Source organism: Natator depressus, chromosome 27 (assembly GCF_965152275.1).
Source record: "Natator depressus isolate rNatDep1 chromosome 27, rNatDep2.hap1, whole genome shotgun sequence".
Classification (NCBI taxonomy): domain Eukaryota; kingdom Metazoa; phylum Chordata; order Testudines; family Cheloniidae; genus Natator; species Natator depressus.
Genome location: NC_134260.1, coordinates 1367 through 24977, shown reverse-complemented (window position 1 = coordinate 24977; position 23611 = coordinate 1367). Strand labels below are relative to the sequence as shown.

Here is a 23611-nt window from a genome sequence, read left to right as displayed (position 1 = left end):
AGAGCTTGCCTTAGCACAAGAAAATAACGCCAGGCAGTGGTAAGCACACAAACAAGACTTTATTTACGAGAGGGAAAAGGACTAGGCTAGGCTAGAGAAGGGGTGGATTAACAAAACTTGAACTCTGGAAGTGCTCCAGTCTCCCAAACAATTACACCCAGGAGGTCATGTTGATGTTCTCTCTCCCTTCTCTTGCAAGGACAGCGATGGACGGCTGCTGCTCTCTTGACATTGGACGTCAGGGAGGGACTCCATGATGGACACAGGAATGGGTGAGTAGACCTAACTAAAAACCCTCCCTATCCCTCTTTGCGTCGTCTCTCCCTGGATGTTAGACCCTATCTACGCGGATTCAATCCGTGCGTGGGAGTGTGCTTCCCAACCCAAACTAATCTAGCAAATGGCTAAAGGTCACCAGATTCTTTTCCCAAGTCCAAGATGGCCACCTGACAGATAACCCAAAAGGTACATACCTTTCTTCCCTTCTTTTAGGAAAATTTGGCAGGGGCAACCAGCATTTTACACACCCAGAGACTGGATTTGACCAATCAGGGGATGTTGCGGGGCAGGGTGGGTTATACAACCCCATGCAGAACGGGGTTGTATATCCCCTCTGAGAACACCTCCCTGTGTCCTCTACCAATTGAAGTGGGCGTCAGCCCCGTAGGACCACCCCGAGAGGGGATTTGACCAAAGAAGGGAAGTGCTGCAGTGGAGTGACCTGCCCGCAACAGGATCCCGTGGTCCCTCTAAAACGTCCCCACACCACCCTCTAGCAGTTGGCGAGGGTTTCACTCCCACCTTAGGCCATCTCAGAAGGGAAATGTGTACCAATCCAGAACAGGTATAGCCTGAAGGTCTAGGCCACGGTTTCTTCAAAAGACATCCTTGGAACGAGACGGGCTCTTCCCCGCAGTGTTGTGTTGCGACTTCCAGGACAATGCTGCCAGCCACGCAAACATGGAGCTCCAGAGATCGGCGGCTTCTGGCCTAGACCTTCGGGCACTGCCTATTCTGATCATTACGTTTCCCTTCTGGGATGGCCTAAAGCGTGTGTGCGAAACCCTGACTGATTAGCAGAGGAGGGTGCTGGGATTTCATGGAGGGGTGGTGGACCCCTCTTGCGGGCAGGTCACCCCACCATGGCACTTACCCTGTTTGGTGAAATCCCCTCTCTGGTTGGTCCTAAGGGGCTGAGGCCCACCCCAAGTGGGAGGAGCTCTCGGAGGGTCACGTGACCCACTTCCGGATGGGTCACTCTGCCCCAGAACTTTTCCCAATTGCTCAAATCCATTCCTGAGGCAGGTGGATGGAGATAAAACTCCCCCAGATTGGTAAAGGAGTGGGAGGATCTCTTAGAGGGGTCACATGGCACTCCTTGCTTCTACTCCTGTTTGCATCTTGACCCCAAAAGTCTTATGTCATGGGTCGGTCTCATAGTGACAGATGAGCGATGTCTGAGGAGTGAAGGGGCGAGGTCCCATGGTTGACATCAAATAACTTCCCTAAGCCTCAGGGTAGTTTGGCCAAATGGCCAGTGTCAAAATGGCTGCCCTCCCACACAGTGTTGTGTGTCCCAACGCCCAGAGTCAGTGCGGCCGTCCTCTCCGTCGGGGCTGTGTGGCCCAGCGACCAGAGTCCGTGCGGCTGCCCTCTCTGTCCAGGGCTGCGTGGCCCAGAGACCAGAGTCCATGCGGCCGCCCTCTCTGTCGGGGCAGTGTGGCCCAGCGACCAGAGTCCGTGCGGCCGCACTCTCCATCGGGGCTGTGTGGCCCAGCGACCAGAGTCCGTGCGGCCGCCCTCTCCATCGGGGCTGTGTGGCCCAGCGACCAGAGTCCGTGTGGCCGTCCTCTCCGTTGGGGCTGTGTGGCTCAGCGACCGGAGTCCGTGCGGCTGCCCTCTCCGTCGGGGCTGTGTGGCCCAGTGACCGGAGTCCGTGCGGCTGCCCTCTCCGTCGGGGCTGTGTAGCCCAGCGACCAGAGTCCGTGCGGCTGTCCTCTCTGTCCAGGGCTGTGTGGCCCAGCGACCACAGTCCGTGTGGCCGTCCTCTCCGTTGGGGCTGTGTGGCCCAGCGACCAGAGTCCGTGCGGCTGCCCTCTCTGTCCAGGGCTCCGTGGCCCAGAGACCAGAGTCCGTGCGGCCACCCTCTCCGTCGGGGCTGCGTGGCCCAGCGACCAGAGTCCGTGCGGCCGTCCTCTCCGTCGGGGCTGCGTGGCCCACCGACCAGAGTCCGTGCGGCCGTCCTCTCCGTCGGGGCTGTGTGGCCCAGTGGCAAGTGTCCGTGCGGCCGCCCTCTCCGTTGGGGCTGCGTGGCCCAGCGACCAGAGTCCGTGCGGCCGCCCTCTCCGTCGGGGCTGCGTGGCCCAGCGACCAGAGTCCGTGCGGCTGCTCTCTCCGTCGGGGCTGCGTGGCCCACCGACCAGAGTCCGTGCGGCCGTCCTCTCCGTCGGGGCTGTGTGGCCCAGTGGCAAGTGTCCGTGCGGCCGCCCTCTCCGTTGGGGCTGCGTGGCCCAGCGACCAGAGTCCGTGCGGCCGCCCTCTCCGTCGGGGCTGCGTGGCCCAGCGACCAGAGTCCGTGCGGCCGCCCTCTCCGTCGGGGCTGCGTGGCCCAGCGACCAGAGTCCGTGCGGCCGCCCTCTCCGTCGGGGCTGCGTGGCCCAGCGACCAGAGTCCGTGCGGCCGTCCTCTCCGTCGGGGCTGCGTGGCCCAGCGAACAGAGTCCGTGCGGCCGTCCTCTCCGTCGGGGCTGCGTGGCCCAGCGACCAGAGTCCGTGTGGCCGTCCTCTCCGTCGGGGCTGCGTGGCCCAGCGACCAGGGTCCGTGCGGCTGCCCTCTCCGTCGGGGCTGTGTGGCTCAACGCTCAGAGTCCATATTTCTATCCTGTCTCTTACGCCCGTGTGGCCTGATGGCAACGGACAATATGGTTACTTTCTCCCTCAATGCTGTGTGGCCCAACGGCCGGAGTCAGTATAGCTGCCCTTCAGTGCAGGGCTGTTTGGCTGAGAGTTCAGAGGCAAGATGGTTGCCCCTCCTCTTGGGGCTGTGCAGTCTAGTGGGTTAATGGGGACGTGGGCAGCCACCAAAGGATGGAGGGCAGCCAGGGCAGGTGGACCCAGGCCCTCGTTACTCCACCGGCTCCTCGCCCAGGGCCTCGTCCGTGGCCAATGTGTTTGCCATTGAGTCAGTGGGGATCCAGCCTGGGGATGACAATGGCTAGTTCACCCAGGTTACTTCCTAGGAGATGTCTCTAGGCCATGGGCTGGGGGTCTCTGGATTCCCGGCGTGGGAAACTCCCAGAGTCTCCGATCTCCCTTGCATGTCTGCAGGCCCCCGGGGATGCGGCTGGGTCTCGGCGCCTCAGAGCTCTGCAGTCAGGGGCTTGAGCTGTTTCTGGACTGGAGCCTACAGTGTGCATCCTCCATTTTCAGCGGTCTGCCTAGCGTGAGCTGAGCTGCTCCCTTACACTCTGGTGCTCCAGTTGGAGCATGTCCGGCAGGGCTGGGGAGGGGCTTGGCTTTCTCCGCTTAGACTATGGGGTTCTGTGTGGCTGGTTCAGCCCGGCACATGCTGCTCGGCCTCTTCTGTCTCCTCCTTCCCATGCAAAGCTGCTTTGCCGTCTCACAAGAGATGGGATCAGTGGTGGGCTCAATTGGCTGCTGTTGGCCTCTCGATGTCTGGAAGAGGGAGAAAGGGCAGGAACCCAAATGAGAAGAACAAAACCTTCAAGCAGGGTAGTTTTCCACGGCACAACCCCACCCCACTTTGCTGATGCTCATTGGCAACTTCCCTGAGAGCTGGCATTTCTTAAAGAGAGCACCCAACCCCCCGCAACCTCCGCTCCCCTGTGGGCTGGCAATGGTAAAAGGGAGTCGGGGAGAATTTCTCCTCTCTCCGCCTGGCTCTGATGAGTGAGGGAATCACATGCGAGAAGCTGTGTGAATATAGGGATCTGTGCAGTGGGATGAGATGTCCTCCATGGTGCCCAAAGGTGGGGTTGTCCTGCCTTTGCAGTGACTTCCTCCTAGTGAGAGAGATTTCAGAGATCAGCTCCAGGGTTCTGCCCTGTACCAGTGTGTGGGAATGGGGCAGAAGTGGGGCAATGGTGCACTCAGGAAAGGAGTAGGGCTAAGGGGGGCCCAGGCTGCAGCCACTAAACCCCTGCCTGGCTGGGGTGGGGGCGAGACGGCTCCGCACACTGCCGTTCCTTTCCCCCCGCCAGCCACGTCAGCGTGACGAGCACCACACCGGGAACCTCTGTCCCGGGAGCTGATCTTGCCTGTAGGCTAAGCTCCCCCGCAGCTCCCATTGGCCGGGGATCGTTAATCCGGCCCTTGCCCTATTCCCCAGCCTGTTCCAATCCTGCTCTTGACTCCTGACTCCGGCTCCAACCCTTGGCTCCCCTCGGCTCGGCCTCCACCACTCTGAACAGGAGGCCTCAGCGCCACTGCTCCAACCACTGGGCCCAACCAGCCGTGCTTTGGCTTCTGACACCAACGATATGGAGGAGTCTTTCACCTCACTGCTTTGCTGTGTATGGTCCTGCCTTGGTCAGCGCTGGTTTTTATCTGCCATGGTGCTGCCCAGTGACATGGCTTTCTTCGATCCCTTTGAACTTCTTCCAAGTCTTCTCTAGGCCTGACTAATCGACATCATTTTGGGTCATCTGCTGATATCCACCTCATTGTTCAGCCCCGGTTCCAAACATAAGGACATAAGAAAGGCCACAGCAAAGGTCCATCTAGCCCAGTATCCTGTCTTCCGACAGTGGCCAATGCCAGAGGGAATGAAGGGACAGGCAATCATCTAGTGATCAGTCCCCTGTCCCCCATTCCCAGCTTCTGGCAAACAGAGTCTAGGGACACCAAAAAGTTGAGAAGCGTCTTTTGTATTTACCAGAGCAGGACAAAGAGCTCTTCGGTGTCGGTCCCGGTTCCCTAGTCGAATGCAGAACCCAACACGAGATTTTCAAGCTGCTGCAAATATTTATAATATCTATTGAGTATGTACCACGTAGTCCTGTCCGATTTCAAAGGCACTTCGTGAAAAGCTGAAACCAAGAGGAAATGGGTTGAAAACCCCATGGTGCTGATGTGACTGGCCCCTAGGAAACCTCCCCTTCCGATGGCCATTGCCCCCTGCTATTCGCTCCCCAAGATTCTAAGGGCACAAGAACAACAACTCGGCTCCTCCCAAAATAGCCCTGGACAGAGAGGAGACCCCATTCTTGCCTAACTTCCCCCTCTGCTGGCAGACACTCCTCCACACACCCGTACACACAGACGGTTGGGGGCACTTGTTCTTTGGATGGAACAGGCAAGTGACAGCGGCAGGCACGTTAAACCATCCAACATTTAGGCCGAGATCCACAAAGGGATTTCGGCTCCTAACGTCTCCTGAAATCCTTTGTGGCCCTGTGCCTTCATTCCTGAAGAGCTCACAGGGAAAAGTGTTACCCATGTGCCCTCATGGGATTTCCTAGGAGCTGATAACCAATCTCGGAGTGAAGGTCCCTGGCCTGCAATCACTCCATTCCAGGGAGGGCAGGTGATGAATCTTTCCCTACAGAGGGGAATCGTCATCATCATCATCATCCTGAATAACAAGAGCCCTTTTCAATTCGGTCAGGCCTTCCTTTAGAGACTTTCTGACCTTGATGAAGACAGTCTCCCCACACAGCTCTAAGGCTACGTCTACACTAGGAGCTAGGGATGGAATTCCCCTGCTCCCGTGCACAGATTGTGGGACCTTGATGAAAGCTCGCGTGACCACCCTTCTTCCTTCAGCGCTGTCCTTAGACTGAGAGGGACACATGCAAAGCTGTGTTCAGGCCCTGTGCTGCACCCCTGTGCTTCCCACAGAGGCCCAAACACACAGAGGTATTTCCTTACCTTCATACAGGCGGGAGATGCCATCTTCATTCACTGTTTCAGACAACAAATCGCAGTAATGGTGGATAGTATTTCCTAGACATAGTATGAATACAATGGGTCTCATGGCTTTTCAGATCCTTCGCTGAAAACTGCTAATGACGCAGCCATTCCCCCAAGACACGCTTGGGAAATTCCAGACATTCCTTACATCTGTTCACAAAGCACGTTCGAGAAAGCATCAGATGCCCAGAAGTTACTGAGAGGCTGATTTCCACAGGAGATTGAATTCACATCCTGCTGGTTTCCCCTAGGCACAGCCAAAGAGTTGTTGTGGGTGGGGGAAGTTGGTGCAGTTGATTCAGCTAAGTTGCTCCCTTCATCTTGGAATACATGTTAATTCACACATATACACACACACCCCATTTTAGGATTCTGGTGCTGTTGGAGGGAACAGAGCAGCCGTCCAGAAAAGGGCTCTGAAGGAAGCATTGAGAAAAGATCAAGTGAATTTGCTCTGCTTACCAATGAATCGGGCTGCTGAATGTCTTATTGTTGTCTGTGAGCTTTCCAGGTACTGTAAGGCTTGGAACAGGAATTTGGGGATGTGACTCTCGTTGTTCTGCATCTAGGAAGAAAGAAGGAAGAAATGCACAATATAGAAATGACATGTTCTTTCCACAGTGAATAGTCCAGAAAAGCCAAAGCATATAGCCAGGCCATGGCAACCGCCAATATGAACCCATACACCAGAGCAGCACCCCTCTGAAGTTCCTATTGTGTTCTCCAGAACCTCAGCTTTCATTTGAAAAGACAAAAGTTTGAAGGTCAGAGAATTGTGGAGAAAACTGTCAACAATGTGAACGGATTGTAACTCCTGCCGAAGTGAGCCAGCAGAGAGCCTGGAACGGAGTCCTGCAGCCCGACCGAAGCGGATGGGTACTCAGGGTGTGGGGTTAGAAAGGTCTTCCTCAAGTCCCCATTCAGCACTCTCAAGGCACAAGGAATTCACCTACCAAGCAGATCCAGACACACTTCAAGAGCTGTGAGGAGCCATCCCAGGCCATGCTGCGGAAGAGCGTCTTCAAATGAGCCCACCTGAGGAAGACTGCGCAGCGGAAGAGCGTCAGTTTACATGACTGCAAGAGAAGAGGAGACCAAGAGGGTTCTCCCTGAGAGAGGGATAGTCTGGGGGACATGGAACCTTCCCCGTCCCTTGTTCTCCTGCTTTTCCTGCCAGTGGAGATTCCTGTAATTTGTTCTCCACAGGAGTGTGCTGAGGAGAGGAAAGGGAGAGTTGGCTGGAGAGAGCCAGAGCTGTCCTGTCCTTTGGATGGTTTGGGGCGGTTGCCCAGGGCCCCGTGCTTTGGGGGGCCCCGCACTTCAGGGGGACGCAGGCCCTGGGCCATGCCGGGGCCAGCAGCAGTCCTCCCGGCCCCGCTACGCTATGCCCCTCCTCTTTCCCAGAAGAAGGCTTTTCTTCCCAATTGTGCTGTGTGCTGTGAGGATGGATGAGGCACTTAGCTCCAGCATGGAGTGAAGCAGGGAGGAGAAGACTCCCCTTGGGCAAGGGGCTCTGGCGATGAATGGAGTGGGGGCCCCAGGGGATACTGGCTCTTTGCTCTTAAGGCAATAATGACCGTGGCACTTACCAGTTTCACACTCTCATCCTGGTCTTCAAGATGCAGCAGCAGGGGGAGCAAGCAGTGGATGATTTCCTGCTGCACCAAGGGTTTGTCGGGGTCCTGCACCCTGCTCACCACCTTGCCAAGCAGTACAATGGCAGCTGAGCGCACACTGCCCTTCTCCTGGCAATGACACACAGGGGGTGGGGACCCCCGGTTAAAGCCAGGCAGCATCAGAGCATAACGCCACTGAGTGGTAATGCGCACGCTGCTCCGGTTCCCCCTGTGTGAACTACCTTGGCTGGCGGGAGCAGGGAGGCCACCAGGCCAGCGCCATAGACATCTTGTGCAGGGCCTGAGACCCTGTGCGGGACAGTGCAGCCCAGGGTGTCCCAGAGGCAGTTTCTGTCTGGAGAGCACAGGATCCTAGAACCCGAGAAGATGAGGGGAGAGGGCAGGAAGGCTGCTGGAGACTGGTGTGGGGAAGGGGAGAAGCAGCTGCTGGAGCCTGGCAGGGACTGGCTGCTCCAAAAGACAGCATTTCTTTTGCTCTTGGGTGCCCCTGAGAGCCGGGCCATTCCCGACCCACCTCTTTCCTGCTGAGAATCTCTACCTCTTTGGGAGCCTGTGTTCTCCAGACATCTGCCCAGGGCCAGGCCCCCTCTCCCCCAGGCCAGGCTGCAGCAGGGGCTGGGAGCATGGCACTGAGCTTGAGCTTTGGAGAGAAGAGCTCTGACAGGGAGGTGGCTCAGCAGGAGATTCCCCACCCATGGCGGGGGCAGTCCTTGGAGGCTCCATGGCAGGCCTGAGGGGCGGGAGGAAGGGGATGGGGAGAGAGAGACAAGGGCATCAGAGACAGGTGGAGGGGGGGAGTGGGCTTCTTTGAGGGGGTTCCAAGCCTTACATCATCAATGAAGGGGCGAAGGCTGACTGCAATATCCTGGGAGATGGAGCCAAGCCCCTCCCTGTTGAGGAGGTGGATGATGTCTGCAGCTTTATGCATGGCCTCCAGGACACGCCCTCCATCCCTGTCACAAAAGACGGCCAGGATTGCTGGCAGCTGGGCCCGTAAGAATTGCACCTGCCGGAATGAAGAAGGCAGCTCATTACTTTCCCAGGTGACAGCCTGGAGCACATGCTGGACCACTGCCACCGACGAGAAACCACAGAGGGCACAGCCCCCCAACGGGGCAGAAAGTCATTCTCCTGTCACTCTGTGCCAGTTGCTCACTGTCACCTTTGTCTTTGCTCACCCCGCCTCCCCCATTGCATCCCATCTGCAATCAGGGCTCAGCTCACGGGAGCAGGGAGCACGGCATGCCTTGATTTGCTCCGAAAGCACCTCCACCATTTGAGGGCTGTCTTTTAAACAACAAGGCTTGTGTGTGGCTCTCCCTCTCATTTCTGAGCTATTTGATGGACATTGGCTTCCTGGGTCCCCTGGGCAATCCCCGGCTCTCACCTTTTCTGGCTGGAACACAATACTGCCAAGGCCTCGCAGACTGAGCCTCCGTATGATGGAATTTGCATCTTTGGTCCAGTCCATGAGCTGTGCCTGAAGGACTGATCTTGTCAGGATGGTGTCAATGGAAGGACTCTGGAGAAACTGGCAAGAGCCAAATGAAGATCAGGTTGAGGATCAGGTTGAGGTCTTATTGTGGGGTCTGTTCCCTGGACAGTCGTCTTTCCCAAAGGGCCACTTCCTCCTATGCAAAGTCTCTGGTGAGTAGGGAGCCAATTGCTGCTGTTTCAGTTGGTTCCTTCCCCAAATTTAGACTAATGCACAAGTCACAAATAAGCCCCCAGGGAAAGGGGAATCTCCAGACCTCATTGAGTGCCATGGAGAGAGCCGTGGAGCAGAAGAAAAGCAGAACCCCAGGAAAAGGTGAGGAGAGAAGCATGGCCTTGGGGCACTGGAGAAACATGGCTTCTTGTCCCATAACCCCATCTAGGCACATCCAGCCAGGAGCAATCTCACCCTGTCTCTCCCTCCCTCTCTTTGCCATGCCCCGCAACCATCCGTGTGCGGAGAGGAGCTAGCTGGCGGTAGGGCTGCTAAGCTGCTGACAATGTAGCCTAGAGCTTACTGTCCTGAGCTGCTCTCCAGAAAGCCCACTTCTGCCTGTCAACTCATGAATCTCACCTCAGTGCAGAAAGCCAGGGCGATAGTTCTCTGCTCCTCCTCCTTCCCACTCTGGACGATGGTGATTGCCTCTCTGAAAACTGCAGGGAGCTGAGGGTTCTCAAACTCGATCATGGCTCTGGAACATGGAACAGAAAGTCCCTTTTGATTCTCAAGGGGGAGAGAGCGTTCAGCTCAAGTTGCTGGGCTGAGCTGGCAGCCTAGAACTGAGGAATATTTCACACGGAAATCCCATTCCCAAGAGAGACCCAAAAAAGAGGAAACTTTGAGCTCCTACCTTGCAATCAGGCCAACCCCCTGCGAGTAGTGATATCGGGAGGCTATCATGTCCCAACCCCGATGAAACTGGATGCTGGCAAATTCCTTCCAGTAGCCGGGCATGGAGAAAAGCGTCTTCACAGCCTCCACTGAGGTGCTAAAGACAAAAACAAACAAACAAACAAACAAACAAAAAAGAGTGTCAAGCAATGAGATCAGCCCCAAGCATGGCAAATCTGCACAAGTCCTGAGACACCCAGCATGCTCAGCAGTAGCTAGCCTCCCCAAGGATCAATCCAGTGTGATACCCTGTCTACACTGCAGTTTCACTGAGTTTGGAACCAGTTAGGGACCCTGTAGCTTCTTCAGATGGTTGGTGTCATCACTCACGATGGTTGAATATTTGAAGATGACAGGACAAGGAGTAATGGTCTCAAGTTGCAGTGGGGGAGGTTTAGGTTGGATATTAGGAAAAACTTTTTCACTAGGAGGGTGGTGAAACACTGGAATGCGTTACCTAGGGAGGTGGTAGAATCTCCTTCCTTAGAAGTTTTTAAGGTCAGGCTTGACAAAGCCCTGGCTGGGATGATTTAATTGGGGATTGGTCCTGCTTTGAGCAGGGGATTGGACTAGATGACCTCCTGAGGTCCCTTCCAACCCTGATATTCTATGATTCTATGATTCTATGATTCTTTACTGTGACAGGTAACAGGACTCAAGCGGGCATGTGGGTCCAGATCCTTTGTTGGTGGAATCGAGCAAAGCTCGATCAGTTTACGCCACCTGAGGTGTCTTCTGGCGCTCTCTCTTTCCCGTGCAGATGGAAGCCCCTAACTGTGCCCACAGAACCAGATGAACTGGTCCTTCTTCCTCCTGTCTGCCTGTGAGGCTGACGCCCTGCGGTGCCTGTCCCCATGTGCTGCCAGTGTGGCTCTGTCCGCGTTCGGGGAGAGAGGCCCACGGGTTTGCTCAGCAGGCACTGAGGAAAGCACTGACCCTTTGGCGGGTGGCAGACGTGGATGGATGCACAAACATGGCTGCTGCCTGAGTGTGTAGGGAAAGCAGCTGGCCTGTGGACGGCGTCAGATGAGCGAGTGTGACTCACAAGAATGCACGGCTCTCAACCCTTTTCCCTCAAGAGAGACCTGCTCCCAACTGAGCCTGGGCTAATGACAGCACCCGAACAACTGATGGCCATGAACAGCCCCCATGTGTTTAGCCGAACAAATCTGTTCTTCCTTTTCCTTTCAGTCATTACCTTAGGGGGCTGAGGCAGCTGGATCCCTCCTCGGGGCTGGATGTCTGCCTGGCCATGTAGGTCCCGGGCAAGTGAAGATCCAGCACGTACTGCACTTGCCTGACGCAGAGAATGAGCAGCTGGGGATACATTTGCAGGATGGCTTCTCGGTATCCCCATAGGAAAAGGAGCTCATAAATGGTCTTCATTGCCTGGAGGGGGGAAAGAATTTCACTCAGCTCTCCCAATCTGCCACCTGCCCCCATTGCCATTCGCTATTGTCCTTTTGTCATGTCTCCTTTCCTCTCCAGCGTATTACAAAACAGTATTGGCTTCTGAGAGGGGTGGGGACATTTGGAGGCTTCTGAACCTTCCCCCATTCCTGGAACGGAAGCAGGATGGAAAGATGAGAAGAGTCTGGATGAGGTTATTCCCCATGATTTCTTTTTCTGGTGCAGAGCCTGTGCTTTGGCTTTCCAGCCATGACTGGAAGGGCTGAAACCATCCTGAGGAGATCCGTTCTCCTAGGCCCAGTGTTTCTGGCCCAGTCAAAAGTACTGGACTTTTCAGGATGCCATGTTGGGAAGATTTCTAGCCACAGTTTACAGAGCCAGAAAGCTGGAGACTTCCAAGAGACACCTGAACTGCACCTGCTCACTAAAGGGCCATCTGGAGCAGAAGACAACTGAGCCAGGGTACCAGCAGATAAACCACTTCAGATGTGTAACTTTGACCTGGGGGAAACTTTACTGACACCTCTTTGGTTTGATTGGAAGTGGCAAGGACACATTAAGGCCTGGTCTACACTCCAGAGTTAGGTCAACGCAAGGCCGCTCACTCTGCATCCCCCTAAGGATGGAATTTCCTTCCCGTCGTCAGAACTGCCCCTTGGTGCCAAATTCGTAACTCCACCTCCACAAGTGGCAGAGAGTCCAGGCCGATGCAGTTAGGTCGATGCAGCGTCAGTGCAGACACCGCGTCGTTTTCGTCAACTGGCTTTCAGGAGCCTTCCCACAATGCCCCACCCTGACCCTACAATCAAGACAAGCCCTTCTGGTGAGGACGTGCACTGCCGACACAAGCAGCAAAGTGCGGACACACACCAGGGATGGAATCGCTGTCTGCCCATTTAAGTTAGGTCGGCTTCAATGTGTGGTGGAGCCATGGCCTGAAGCTAAGAAGAGGTGAAACTCGCACACACACACAGATGCACCATATTCCCTGTGCCTCTGGCGGGTTCGCAAGGTGACATGTCAAATCTCACTTACAGCCAGAGACACATGGCTTCTCTTCTCCTCCCGGCGTCTCTGCTGGAGCTTGTCCAGCAGCTGCTGCAGCACCTCCCTGGTGAGCTGTGGTTCTTCACCCATGGCCTTCCACAACTCAGTGGCACATCTGCAAATTCAGAAACACACGTCAGAGCTTTCCTGCTTGGCCATCTCTTGCCCTCCCCAGGGAGAGGCTTGGAATACCGGAGGAGACAGCCACTGGTGCAGGGAGGCTAAGGCAGGGCAAGTCCCTTCAGAGAAAGTTCTATTTATTCCTTTCCCCTCATGGGTTCTTGTTTCTAAAGCTAACCCACTCTTTCCAAGACAGTGACCACAGAATGACCACCAAACTGTGACCCGCAGACTGTGTAAAATTCTGCTCTGTTACACTTGGGTCAGTCCCGAGAAACTTGCCTGACATCACTGGAGTTACTCTGGCTGTTTGGGGGTCTAACGGAGACCCAGCGTTTGGCCAAGTGTCTCTTAGCAGCTCAATTCTACTGCAGTGTGGTGGACAGGGTCAGAGAGTGAGTCAGCACATGCCCTGATCTGAGAAGATTCAAGAGCTTGGAAGAGGAGATTGTAAAGCCCAGTGTGACAGAGATGGAAGGAAAGTAGGACTGAAATCCCCCTCCTCCATTCTTGCGGATCTAAGTCCTGCTGGTCCCCGCAGGCATCTGCAGAGGAAGACTGCAGATGGATCCAAAAGACTTCCAGTCATTTGACTTCCAAGTTTGGTGAGGAAGGTCGGAGGTGGTGGTCAAGCCCTAGGACATTGAGAACTAGGTTGGACAACTCAAGAGCAAATGGCCTGGAAGCAAGGTCTTCAGGAGGCTTGACTGAACTTCTGTGCCAATGCTGCCGAGTTTCTGTGACTTCTGAGCACAGCCCCTGGAAAGCACTGTGGCTGTTCCAAGAAATTCAGACCTGATTCTGAAATTCAGAAAGGTTTACAAATCAAACACTCAAAGAAATCTTAAAACCAACACTCTATTCCTCTGATAACTGAATTGGGTAAGAAGTTCCATTTCTTTCCTGCTGCTCTTCAATTTGCTCTGCAGTGTGACACAAATTTCGCTCAGGTCAGTGCAGAACTGCATTGCAGAAGATGCCAAGGAAAGCTGGACTTTTGACCTCTGGCTAGGGTTCAGCTGGGTTTCATGGCCCCAAGGCACATGGGGGTTGTGTTACAAACCCCTCAGCTGGCTGACTCTTCAAAGTGACCAGCAATAACTAGCAGGACTGAAAGTTAACAATCTATTGAGGTGGAAAGAGGCACTCCCCCCTCTCAGAGCTATTAATGCTGGCTGTCTGCTCGCTGCACTGCATTTAGGCTCTGGTCATGTGGGGATGATTTTTTTGTTGATTTTCTTTTCTTTTCTTTTGCATCAATAAGGGCTGGAAGTGTCTGTCTTAAGAGATTGACCTCTGCCCCACAGCTCCATAAGTTTGAGTGCATTTTGTCACCAATTCCTCAGCCATGGAATAACTGGGGGGTCTGACGACAGATAAGAATCCTGCACTGGTCTCCAGGGGATAGACAGATGGGCCTCGTGGGCCTTTTCCGTCTCTGCCTTCTCTCCTGCAGTAAGGAACAGCCAGACCTCATGAGCCAGGGATGTTGAGTGAGCCCCCAAATCATTGATTGGCCCTGTACTGGATCTGAGAGGAAGTGGGGTGACCCATAGAAATCAGGACAATGCTGGAATTCTCCAGAAAAGTGGCATGTCTCCATCCCGGGGAGCGTAGGAGGAGGGGTTGGCTCCTCAGTGGCTGGGTCTGGCCATCTCCTCTTAGTAAGCGTGGACAGCTCTCTGCACAGCAGGAAACTCCCTCCAAGTGTGTGAGCCCCACGGACCCCTCCCGGCCTGTGGCCTGTCAGTAGGAGCAGGAAGAGAACTACTGGACTGAGGAGATAACAAAGCAGCTCCCTACCTGTGCGATGAGAGCATGTGAGCCACACAGGTTAGAACCACGTCCTGGGGGTGGGAGCGAGCCAGCAAGGCCATGGCCCTGAGCACTGCTCTTCTGGCTCTGGGATCACAGCTGTTGTCGAGCCAGATTAAGATCCCTCCCACGACGTCTCCAACCTGGAAGAATGCCAGAAAGTTGAGGGATGGATTTATCAGTGAGTGGCCTCCTCCCAGGGAAGCCCTCCTGGCAGCCCTGCAAGCCTCCTCTGACCTCGGTTGCCCATCTTGGCTGCTCCCTAAGAGGCTTTGACAAGTCCAGGAACCCCAGTCTTCCTGAGGTCTGGGTTAGCACCTTCAAGCTCAAAAACACGCACAAAACCTTAGAGTGGGCACAGTCCTAACTCCCCTGATGTCCCAGGGCCTTCCCTGCCGTAGCAAATGGCTCTCAGCCCTGCTCTCAAGGGCTTCCCTCCAGGAGCCTTTCCTCCATCTCTGCAACTTCCTTTTAGCTCTTTCTTGCACAATCCGTTCCTCCAGACCAGTGGTTCTCAACCTAGGTTCCATGGTGGGGCACATCCAATCCGACCTGTTTGTCCCTGAGGATATCCCAAAGGGGCGCAGCTCTGTGCTGAGTGGGCCACAGGTTGAGAAGCACGGCTCCAGACCCAGCTGGTTCTACCGATGTATCCCAGAGCCCATGGCAGAGATGGGAGGCAGGGCTAGTTGGGTGGGGCTAGCCAGCTCCCGGCCCCAGCCCTAAGGAGAACCTCCATACTGTGGGATTTTAAAATCTTCCGCGACAAATCTTGAAGCCGGGTCTCTAACCTCGGGTTCATGCTATGGCACGTAGAAGAGCAGTGTAGACAAGGTGACTTGGGCTGGAGCCCAGGCTCTGAAGCCACCCTCCTCCCCAGGCTTCAGAGATCAAGTTCCAGCCCCAGCCCAGAAGAGTCTACATTGCTGTTTTGGCCCCTCAGTGCCAGCCCTGGGAGCCCAAGTCCATCAGGCCAGGCTTTCAGGCTCCTGCTGCAGAGTTTGCAACACAGGGAGACAGACCCTAAAGGGACAAGCCACCCCCTAGGACTCTTCCGTGAGGAACTGGTCATTGCTCTTTCCTCTCTCGAACAAGGAGCAGGAGCTACAAGGCGGGTGGCTGGATTCTGTTGACCTGTTCTGCTAGCAGGAGTTAGAGCCCTGCACAAATCAATCTGCTGATTGAGGGGCCATTTGTTAACTTCCCGCTGAGACCTGTTGGAAAGAAGGAACTCGGGCAGAGACAGGGATGACCTGCAGGAAACCCGAGGAACAGGCAAGTTGGGGAGGAAGTTCAGGCTGAGGATTCTGTTCATTGATTAGTCTCAGAGTTTCCAGGAAAGCCAAAGCCCAGGAAGGGAATAAGTCTGCACTTCCGCGCCACGGGCAGGCGGTCTTTGGAGAAGGGCTTGAATGTCACCTATCCCCGTGGCCAAGCGATGAATGGCAAGGGGATGAGCCAACCTTCCAATCCCATGCCAGTGTCCCAGGAATGGTTTCCAAGGAGAGGAACTTCTCCCATCCCCCTCTCTGCGCAGCATCCCCCTGCCCCATTGCGGGAGTCTCTTACTCTCTCCATCTTGTCTCCGTGGAGAGATACGATGGCCCTCAGCTCTTCCTCTGCGGCTCTAAATCTCTGCAGGGTGGGTGTTGTCAGACCCTTCACGGCTGCCATCAGCAGGGCATGGAGCGGGGCTGAGGAAGGGTGCTCCCTGGGGTGTCCCTGCAAAGAACAGGGACAAAGCCTGTTGGGATTGAGTATTTCCCTCGGGCAGCTGCCCTGGAACAGTCTGTCCCCGGGGGAGGCTGGCAGTGCCGAGGGAGCGTGGAGACTCCGGCTGAGCCCTTTTCTTCAAAAGCCTCCCCAGGTGCTAAGGTTTCCTCAGCCTTTTGTCCCCTCTCTGGCCCCCTCTCCTGAGAAGAGACGGGAGCCTCTCGGGCACTGCTGGGACCCCAAGGGCCACCCCGTTTCCTCCCTCGCTAGCCCCTCCTCGCAGGAAACCCCGCTTTTGCTGAGAAAGCCTCAATGTCCTGCAAAGCCCATTCGAGTTGCTCCTTGAGTGTCACCGAGGGGTCACTGGAGAACCTGCCCCATGTCCCATCCCACCCCGAGCGCCTGAGGAGATTGGCTCAGCAACTCTGGCAGCCCACAGTGTCTGCGAGGAAGGGACTGAGAATAGGGCCCAAACGGAAACGCCCTCTTCCTTCCCCACCTCGCAGCCTGTGGGGCTGCCAGAAAACAGGCAGGAATCGCCGTCAGGACAGAAAGTAACTGAGACTGAAGAAGCAAGTTTGCCTGGCTGAGGAGAAGCCCAAAGCGTGGGCCTCTGGGGCCAGAGCTCTGGGGGTGAGAACTCACTGGGCACAATGTTACTCCAGGGGGCCTGGTTCCAGGGTCACCTCAACCCAGGGCCTGGGGTGCTGGAGGCCTTTGCCCTGGTGTCTCAGGGCACCCCCTGGGGATTCCTGCAGCTGGCCTGCATGGCGCTGGATTAGCACCGTCTGTCCTGGTTGCCAACAGCTGAGGGGTAGCTCAGTGGTTTGAGCATTCGCTAAACCCAGGGTTGTGAGTTCAATCCTTGAGGGGACCATTTTGAGATCTAGGGTAAAAATTGGGGTTTGGTCCTGCTTTGAGCAAGGGGGTGGACTAGATGACCTCTTGAGGTCCCTTCCAACCCTGATATCCTAGGATGCGGTAGAGCACAGCGAAGTGGCACACTCGCCTCCATACTCCAGACCCCCGGCGGGTCAGAAGCTCCCAGAATTGCAACCTTTTGTATGCGCTGCAGGGTGCTCTGTCCCGAAGAGGAAGAGTTACAAAGGTGTCTAGAGGCTTTTGTAACTCGGACAGAGCCCAGATGTTGGCAGGCAGGAGGAAACCTGGGACCTCTGGAGCTTAGTGCAGGAGCCTCGACCACAGGAGCGAAAAGCCAAGAGGCTGTTAGCTAAGGCTCTAGAGCAGACTCCTTTTCTCTGTGTCTCAAAGTGGTCCTGGTGCCACGAGATGGGCCAGAACCCCACAGCCAGGAGATATGTGGGTTCCCCCGACCAGGGCAGGGATGGGCCTGGTCTGATTTTCAGCCGTGCCTGTGTGCCATAGAAAGTGCATCAGAATCGGGCACCTGAGTCAGGCACTTCTGCCAATCCCACAAAGCACCTCTGGACTTCTTTAGGTGCCTAAACCCCTTTGTCAAAGCTGGCCTCGTTCAAGCAACCCAGATAAAGACTGGCTGGAGTTGATCACCCTTGACGAGTGTTTCTTTTCAGCCCCTGGGAGATATTCCTACACACAGCAAGGGATGCTTTCCATGAGCATGGCCACACAGCATCATTACCATCGTCATATGGGAGCTGCTTGTTAATGAGGGGCTGGGAGTGCGCTCTTCTTCCTGCTCTTCTGGGCTTCCTTTTTCCCACTTCCCCTTCGTGTCAGACGGCTCCTTCTTCGTCCCTGCAGCAGAAAGAAACATTCTTAAAATTTTGCTTTTCCACGTCTTCCCCCTGGTTTACAGAGGATGGAAGTTGGGCCCAGAGCCCTGAAGCAAATTGCCCAGGGTCAGACTGAAGGTTGTTGGCAGAGCTCAGCAGAGAACTCCGCTCTCCTGACTCCTAGCTGGGGGCTTTGACCACACAAGGCTTCCTCTTCCCTCGGGGCCAGTTTCTTTTCAATGGTGTCATCTACACTTCCCCTCCCCTTGCACCCCTTTCCTGTCAGTGATGGGCACCTGGCCTCCTTTTGCATTGAACCCCCCAAGAAGGAATGACTCAGCTCTGGTACGGTTCCCAGCTGTGACCTGCTGAGACCTCTGCAGCATTTTCCTGAGGAAAGGGACCCAATCGAGGAGAAAAGAAATGATTTCCTCCAACGTCTAGCCTCTCTCTTCTCCTTCCAGCCTGGAACAATGTTAGTAGTCCCCACCCCACCGTGCCAGATCCCCAGAGGGGGGTGACCTGACATATTCAGCTCTCCCCACCTCAGCCATGGACCTCTGCCACCGTCTAAATGGATTCCAGAGCCGGAGGTGCCCATCACTGTCCCATGAGACGGCCCTGATGTCGAAGGCTTGTCGAGTGACTGGTGTGAGTGTTCCTCACATGCTCCTCGCCAACCATGTGGATTGAACCATCTCACCTGTAAGATCCACTTCGTCTTTGTCTCTCATCTCCTGCAGCTTCACCTCCTCTGCCTCCACCTGGGTCTCAGCTGCTTTCTTCTTCAGGGACAAGTGCGTCCACCTTCTTGGAGAGGAAGCTGTTCTCTCCTCACTGCTCTCTGCCATCGCGCTGTGGGATTGGCAACAGACACAGAGTCTTTTCATGCCTGACAGGATGGTCCATGAGCATTTTCTTCCCTGGGGCTTCTCTGGCAAGGCCTGTTCTTGGGGGGCTGAGGCCAGAGCACGCCTCAATGGCTGCAGGTTGGACGAGCACTTTGTGCACATGGATCTCTCTGTGCTCCCGAGAGGCGAGTCTTTGGAAAAAGGAACGAAGCCTGGAATAGAAAGAAGGAGGAAATTGGGTTTTTCTGTCCTTCTCGAAAGGAAGGGAATTAGTTTGCCCAGGATTCCCAGATCCACGAGAGTGGTCTTTTGAAGCCATCTGCTCCTCTAATAGCCAGGACTGGTTGCTGCAACCAAGAAGATAAGCAACACAAGACCGCCCAGACTGGGTCAAACCAAAGGTCCCTTTAGCCCAGTACTCTGTCTTCTGACAGTAGCCAGTGCTGAGTGCCCCAGAAGGAATGAACAGGGAATCATCAAGCGATCCATTCCTGTTGCTCATTCCTGGCACCTGGCAAACAGAGGCTAGGGATAGAAAGAGCAAAAGGTCAGTTTCTATGTTCTTTGGTCACTGCCTGGGCCTAGTTGCAAAAATGCTTCCTTCTTAACCCCACTCCTTTGTGCACAGAATGTTGGGACTCTGGGAACAGATCGGGCCAAGCTGAAAACCAAGAAAGCTCTGTTCCCAGAGAAGCCAGGAAAAGGAAGAAAAGATTGTCATCTCGAGGGTTTGAGGGTCTGGAAGGATGAATTAGCAGCTGCAAATATGTTGACTTCTTCTCAACTATTTGAAAATCTGGAATGTATTAGCATGGGGGAAAGAATCAGTCAGCTTGAAATGAAGAATGACCCATATTATTTCCAACATCCAGTCAGAAGTTAGGCCTCCAAAACAAGGACAAAGAAATCACAGCGAGACCCATGACAAATGTAGGTGACAGTTGATTGAAACCCCTTTCCTGGAAAGGAATTGCGGGGGGTGGGGGGAGGGGATCGACACATCTCTTTTCTATAGCCCAAGGGGGTAGAGTAGAATTTGTAGAGAGTTTTGAGATCTATCGCCATGAGATTCTTTCTGAGAGAACTACCAAGATGACAGCCAGGGGATGGGAGTGGAGCTGTATCACTTTCAATATCTTAAGATTCATTTCTTCTGCATTATTTGAGCTCATTTATGTGCATTTCAATCATGTAAATTCTGAGATCGATATTCTCTCAATACACATTTCTTTGGCAGTCATGACAGGAGACAAAGGGTTTCTATTCACAACTTGAAGGCAAGGAGTGCATTAGGGGCAACTCCAAGGGAAATACTATTGATGGAGATATCAAGCTAACTTCTACACGAGTTTTGTTATCTTCCCTTTTGGTTCTATCCATGGAAATTCCCCCCTACTAGTCTGCTGAAAGATAAAATCAACTAAATCTGCCTCCAAAGAACCTGACAGGCTGAAGCAGGAGGAGACCTGAGAGATGGCCACATTCAAATCAAAACGGAACGCTGAGACCTGCCTGTTGCCACACCAGCCCCCACCCGTCCCCAGGAGAAGGAGGCACCGACCTGTCGTGTGCGATCTAATGAGCAGGGAAAGAATCTGGGAATTACCTTCTGTAAAAACTCATCCTTTTGTTCCTCAAACACCTGTGAAAATAGCTGATTCAAGAAGTTGTTGACAGAGGGATGGTCCGCGTCTCTCAGCAGCTCCTTGGCTCACCAGCCGTTGTCAACCAAGCCAGTTGGCAGACTGAGGGCAGGGCAAGAATGCTGACGCCGAACACTCTTTGCTGTTGGCATTCGTGACATCACAATCAGCTTGTGCATAAACACACACAGACTCCCACCCAGAGAGACACACCCCCAGAAAAGTTAGTAACATGAACAAGACTGAGAGACTCCCCCAAATCTCTAGGCATTTTGATTTGGGGGAGGGGGATCATAGGAGCCGACTGCATGGGTGCTCCGGGCCTGGATCACCCAGGAGGAAATATTAGTGGGTGCTTAGCACCCAGTGGCAGCCAAGCTCTGCCCTCCCCGCAGTGCGTCTCGCCCGCCTGCGGCCCCACTGAGCAACTCCCCACTCTCCTTCCCAGCACTTCCTGCCCACCCCAGAACAGCTGTTTCATGGAATTGGAATTGAGGATGCTCCGGGAGGGTCGGTTAGGGGCGGGGACATGGCATACTTGGGGCAGGGCATGGGATTCTTCTCTCCTAAGTGCAGGGCTCAGCACTTGTCCTTGCTGAACCTCATCAGATTTCTTTTGGCCCAATCCTCTAATTTGTCTGGGTCACAGAGGGGGGTGCAGTGGAGGAGAGGGGGAACTCATCCAGGCAGCGGTGGGCAGTGTGGGCTGGGAGAAGGGGCGAGGCAGATACAGGAAGAGATGGAGCACAGGCAGGGCACTGGGGCCCAGGCACCCGGGGCCCGGTCATCGTCGGCACCAGGAGAGGAAAGGAGAGAGAGAGAGAGAGAGAGTTGGCGAACACACGAGAGAAGACAGAGGAACATGAGAGCAAGGCAAGCCACTCACCACCTGGAGTCATCCTCTTGGATCCAACCTTCTGCTGTGGAGGAGACACCGTTCTTGACCAGAGAAATGAGCAGCTTCTGAAAATGGGGATGTTTTCTCCCTCGTAACCACAGCTAGTCAGGAACCTTTCCTTACAAACCCAGCCCTACCTTACGGGGCTTTTCTACCTGGACTTAGGTGGGGCATGAAGAGAGCCCTCACCAAACCAGACACTTACCTCACCAAGACTGGCGATTGCTCAGCTCCCAGATGGAGGGCTCTTGCCTGGCATCAACAATGGTCACAGGCTCGCTGCTCTCACTCACGTTCCTTCGCATGAGGGCAGTAGACTCTGAGGCTTGACTTCTTTTTCCTTGGTACTAAACCAGCAGACGGAGGGGAAACCAAAAAACATGAGCATCTCCGTCTGCAGTGTCAAATAGTCTCTTCATTTCACATCTCCCGTATCCCGTGGCTCCGCCCTCAACCCATCTTGCATTCCTATTTTACAACTGCAACTAGAAGGCATCCATTGTAACGGCACCCAAAATCGTCACTTTGCTCAGGAGACTGGTCCCTTCCTCAGCCTTAATCCCAGAGCCTCGTACTCAACAAGGAAGCCCACGGCCTGTGAAGAGTACTACAGGGAGTACAGATGAGGAACTGAAAGCACTGACCGCTTACTCACAGCCAGTCATGCGGGAGGCAGAAAGCTGACGACTGTTCACGTCTGCTTAGAAGGATGTCCAAGCTGCTCAGGTCCACTCCTGGGAAATTTGTCAAAAGACGGATGAGGAATGAATTTTCTCATTCCTAGTAATTTTCATGAACCGTTTTTATTTGAAATCACCAGGAACTAATTTTCAAAGAATTTCGGATTATGATGCCATGGGTAATTGATTACTAACATGGATCAGTGATAAGAGTCTCATTTTTAGTAATTCCACCAAATCATGAACTGATAGCTTCCAAATCACAAGAAGCGAATCTGATGGGCTTTTGGAGAATGATTCCATTTGTAATTGATAGATAGCAAGGATCAGTTATTATTTTCTCATTTTTATCAATGTCCACGATAAATGTCTCCCAAATGAGAGGTGATAGTAGACTTGGTTTTTGGTAGATGGTTGCATGAGAAATAGATCAGGATACCTGATTACAAATGACTTTCTCACATGAGTAATTTTCACGAACTCCTCAGTACCGTATGACGAGAAGTGAATCCTCGGAGCTTTCAGGAAGATTCCCTCTCAAAATTATCTGTCGCACAGCTCAAAGATGAATTTCTCATTTTTAGTATATTCAAAGAACCGATTTCTTCCAAATCACCAGCAGAGAATCGATTACCATTTTGGCGAATCATTCGAGGAGAAATTGATCACTAGTACTTGTCAATAATGTATGTCTCATGAGGAGTGAATTTCTTGAAGAGAAATCTACCAAATGATCAGGCGAGAATCCCACTGGCTTTTCGAGGAAGAGTGCAGGGTTAGGGTGAGGGTGAGGGTTAGGGTTAGGGTTAGGGTTAGGGTTAGGGTTAGGGTTTAGGGTTAGGGTTAGGGTTAGGGTTAGGGTTAGGGTTAGGGTTAGGGTTAGGGTTAGGGTTAGGGTTAGGGTTAGGGTTAGGGTTAGGGTTAGGGTTGGGGTTGGGGTTGGGGTTAGGGTTAGGGTTAGGGTTAGGGTTAGGGTTAGGGTTAGGGTTAGGGTTTAGGGTTTAGGGTTTAGGGTTAGGGTTAGGGTTAGGGTTAGGGTTAGGGTTAGGGTTAGGGTTAGGGTTAGGGTTAGGGTTAGGGTTAGGGTTAGGGTTAGGGTTAGGGTTAGGGTTAGGGTTAGGGTTAGGGTTAGGGTTAGGGTTAGGGTTAGGGTTAGGGTTAGGGTTAGGGTTAGGGTTAGGGTTAGGGTTAGGGTTAGGGTTAGGGTTAGGGTTAGGGTTAGGGTTAGGGTTAGGGTTAGGGTTAGGGTTAGGGTTAGGGTTAGGGTTAGGGTTAGGGTTAGGGTTAGGGTAGGGTTAGGGTTAGGGTTAGGGTTAGGGTTAGGGTTAGGGTTAGGGTTAGGGTTAGGGTTAGGGTTAGGGTTAGGGTTAGGGTTAGGGTTAGGGTTAGGGTTAGGGTTAGGGTTAGGGTTAGGGTTAGGGTTAGGGTTAGGGTTAGGGTTAGGGTTAGGGTTAGGGTTAGGGTTAGGGTTAGGGTTAGGGTTAGGGTTAGGGTTAGGGTTAGGGTTAGGGTTAGGGTTAGGGTTAGGGTTAGGGTTAGGGTTAGGGTTAGGGTTAGGGTTAGGGTTAGGGTTAGGGTTAGGTTAGGGTTAGGGTTAGGGTTAGGGTTAGGGTTAGGGTTAGGGTTAGGGTTAGGGTTAGGGTTGAGGGTAGGGTTAGGGTTAGGGTTAGGGTTAGGGTTAGGGTTAGGGTTAGGGTTAGGGTTAGGTTAGGGTTAGGGTTAGGGTTAGGGTTAGGGTTAGGGTTAGGGTTAGGGTTAGGGTTAGG

General features: G+C 54.0%; 1 protein-coding gene and 1 long non-coding RNA gene across 2 annotated transcripts; both read right to left on the bottom strand.

Annotated features, from left to right (window-relative positions):
* Positions 1 to 2790: 2790 nt before the first annotated feature.
* Positions 2791 to 12500, bottom strand: LOC141978353 (maestro heat-like repeat family member 5). Its single transcript, XM_074940386.1, has 12 exons — positions 12399 to 12500; positions 11152 to 11342; positions 9913 to 10050; positions 9636 to 9753; positions 8955 to 9098; positions 8397 to 8573; positions 7520 to 7675; positions 6884 to 7006; positions 6393 to 6495; positions 5889 to 5963; positions 4894 to 5047; positions 2791 to 3674 (listed from the first exon to the last, which is right to left on the bottom strand). Exons 1-11 carry the CDS (start codon positions 12498 to 12500, stop codon positions 4935 to 4937), a joined length of 1440 nt encoding a protein of 479 aa, XP_074796487.1. The 3' UTR covers positions 2791 to 3674; positions 4894 to 4934.
* Positions 12501 to 18725: 6225 nt separating this feature from the next.
* Positions 18726 to 21231, bottom strand: LOC141978684 (uncharacterized). The gene is made up of 3 exons (XR_012636417.1): positions 21154 to 21231; positions 20231 to 20409; positions 18726 to 18836 (listed from the first exon to the last, which is right to left on the bottom strand). It is a non-coding gene; the product is annotated as an uncharacterized LOC141978684 (long non-coding RNA).
* Between the last annotated feature and the right edge of the window lie 2380 nt (positions 21232 to 23611).

Coding starts and splice junctions, on each gene's coding strand:
- LOC141978353 (XM_074940386.1), bottom strand. CDS start 12,500: ATGGGTGAAGAACCACAGCTCACCAGGGAGGTGCTGCAGCAGCTGCTG. Junction 7,007..7,519: donor AGGATGAGAGTGTGAAACTG/GTAAGTGCCACG, acceptor CTTCTCTTGCAG/TCATGTAAACTGACGCTCTT. Junction 5,048..5,888: donor CATCTCCCGCCTGTATGAAG/GTAAGGAAATAC, acceptor TCTTGGTTTCAG/CTTTTCACGAAGTGCCTTTG.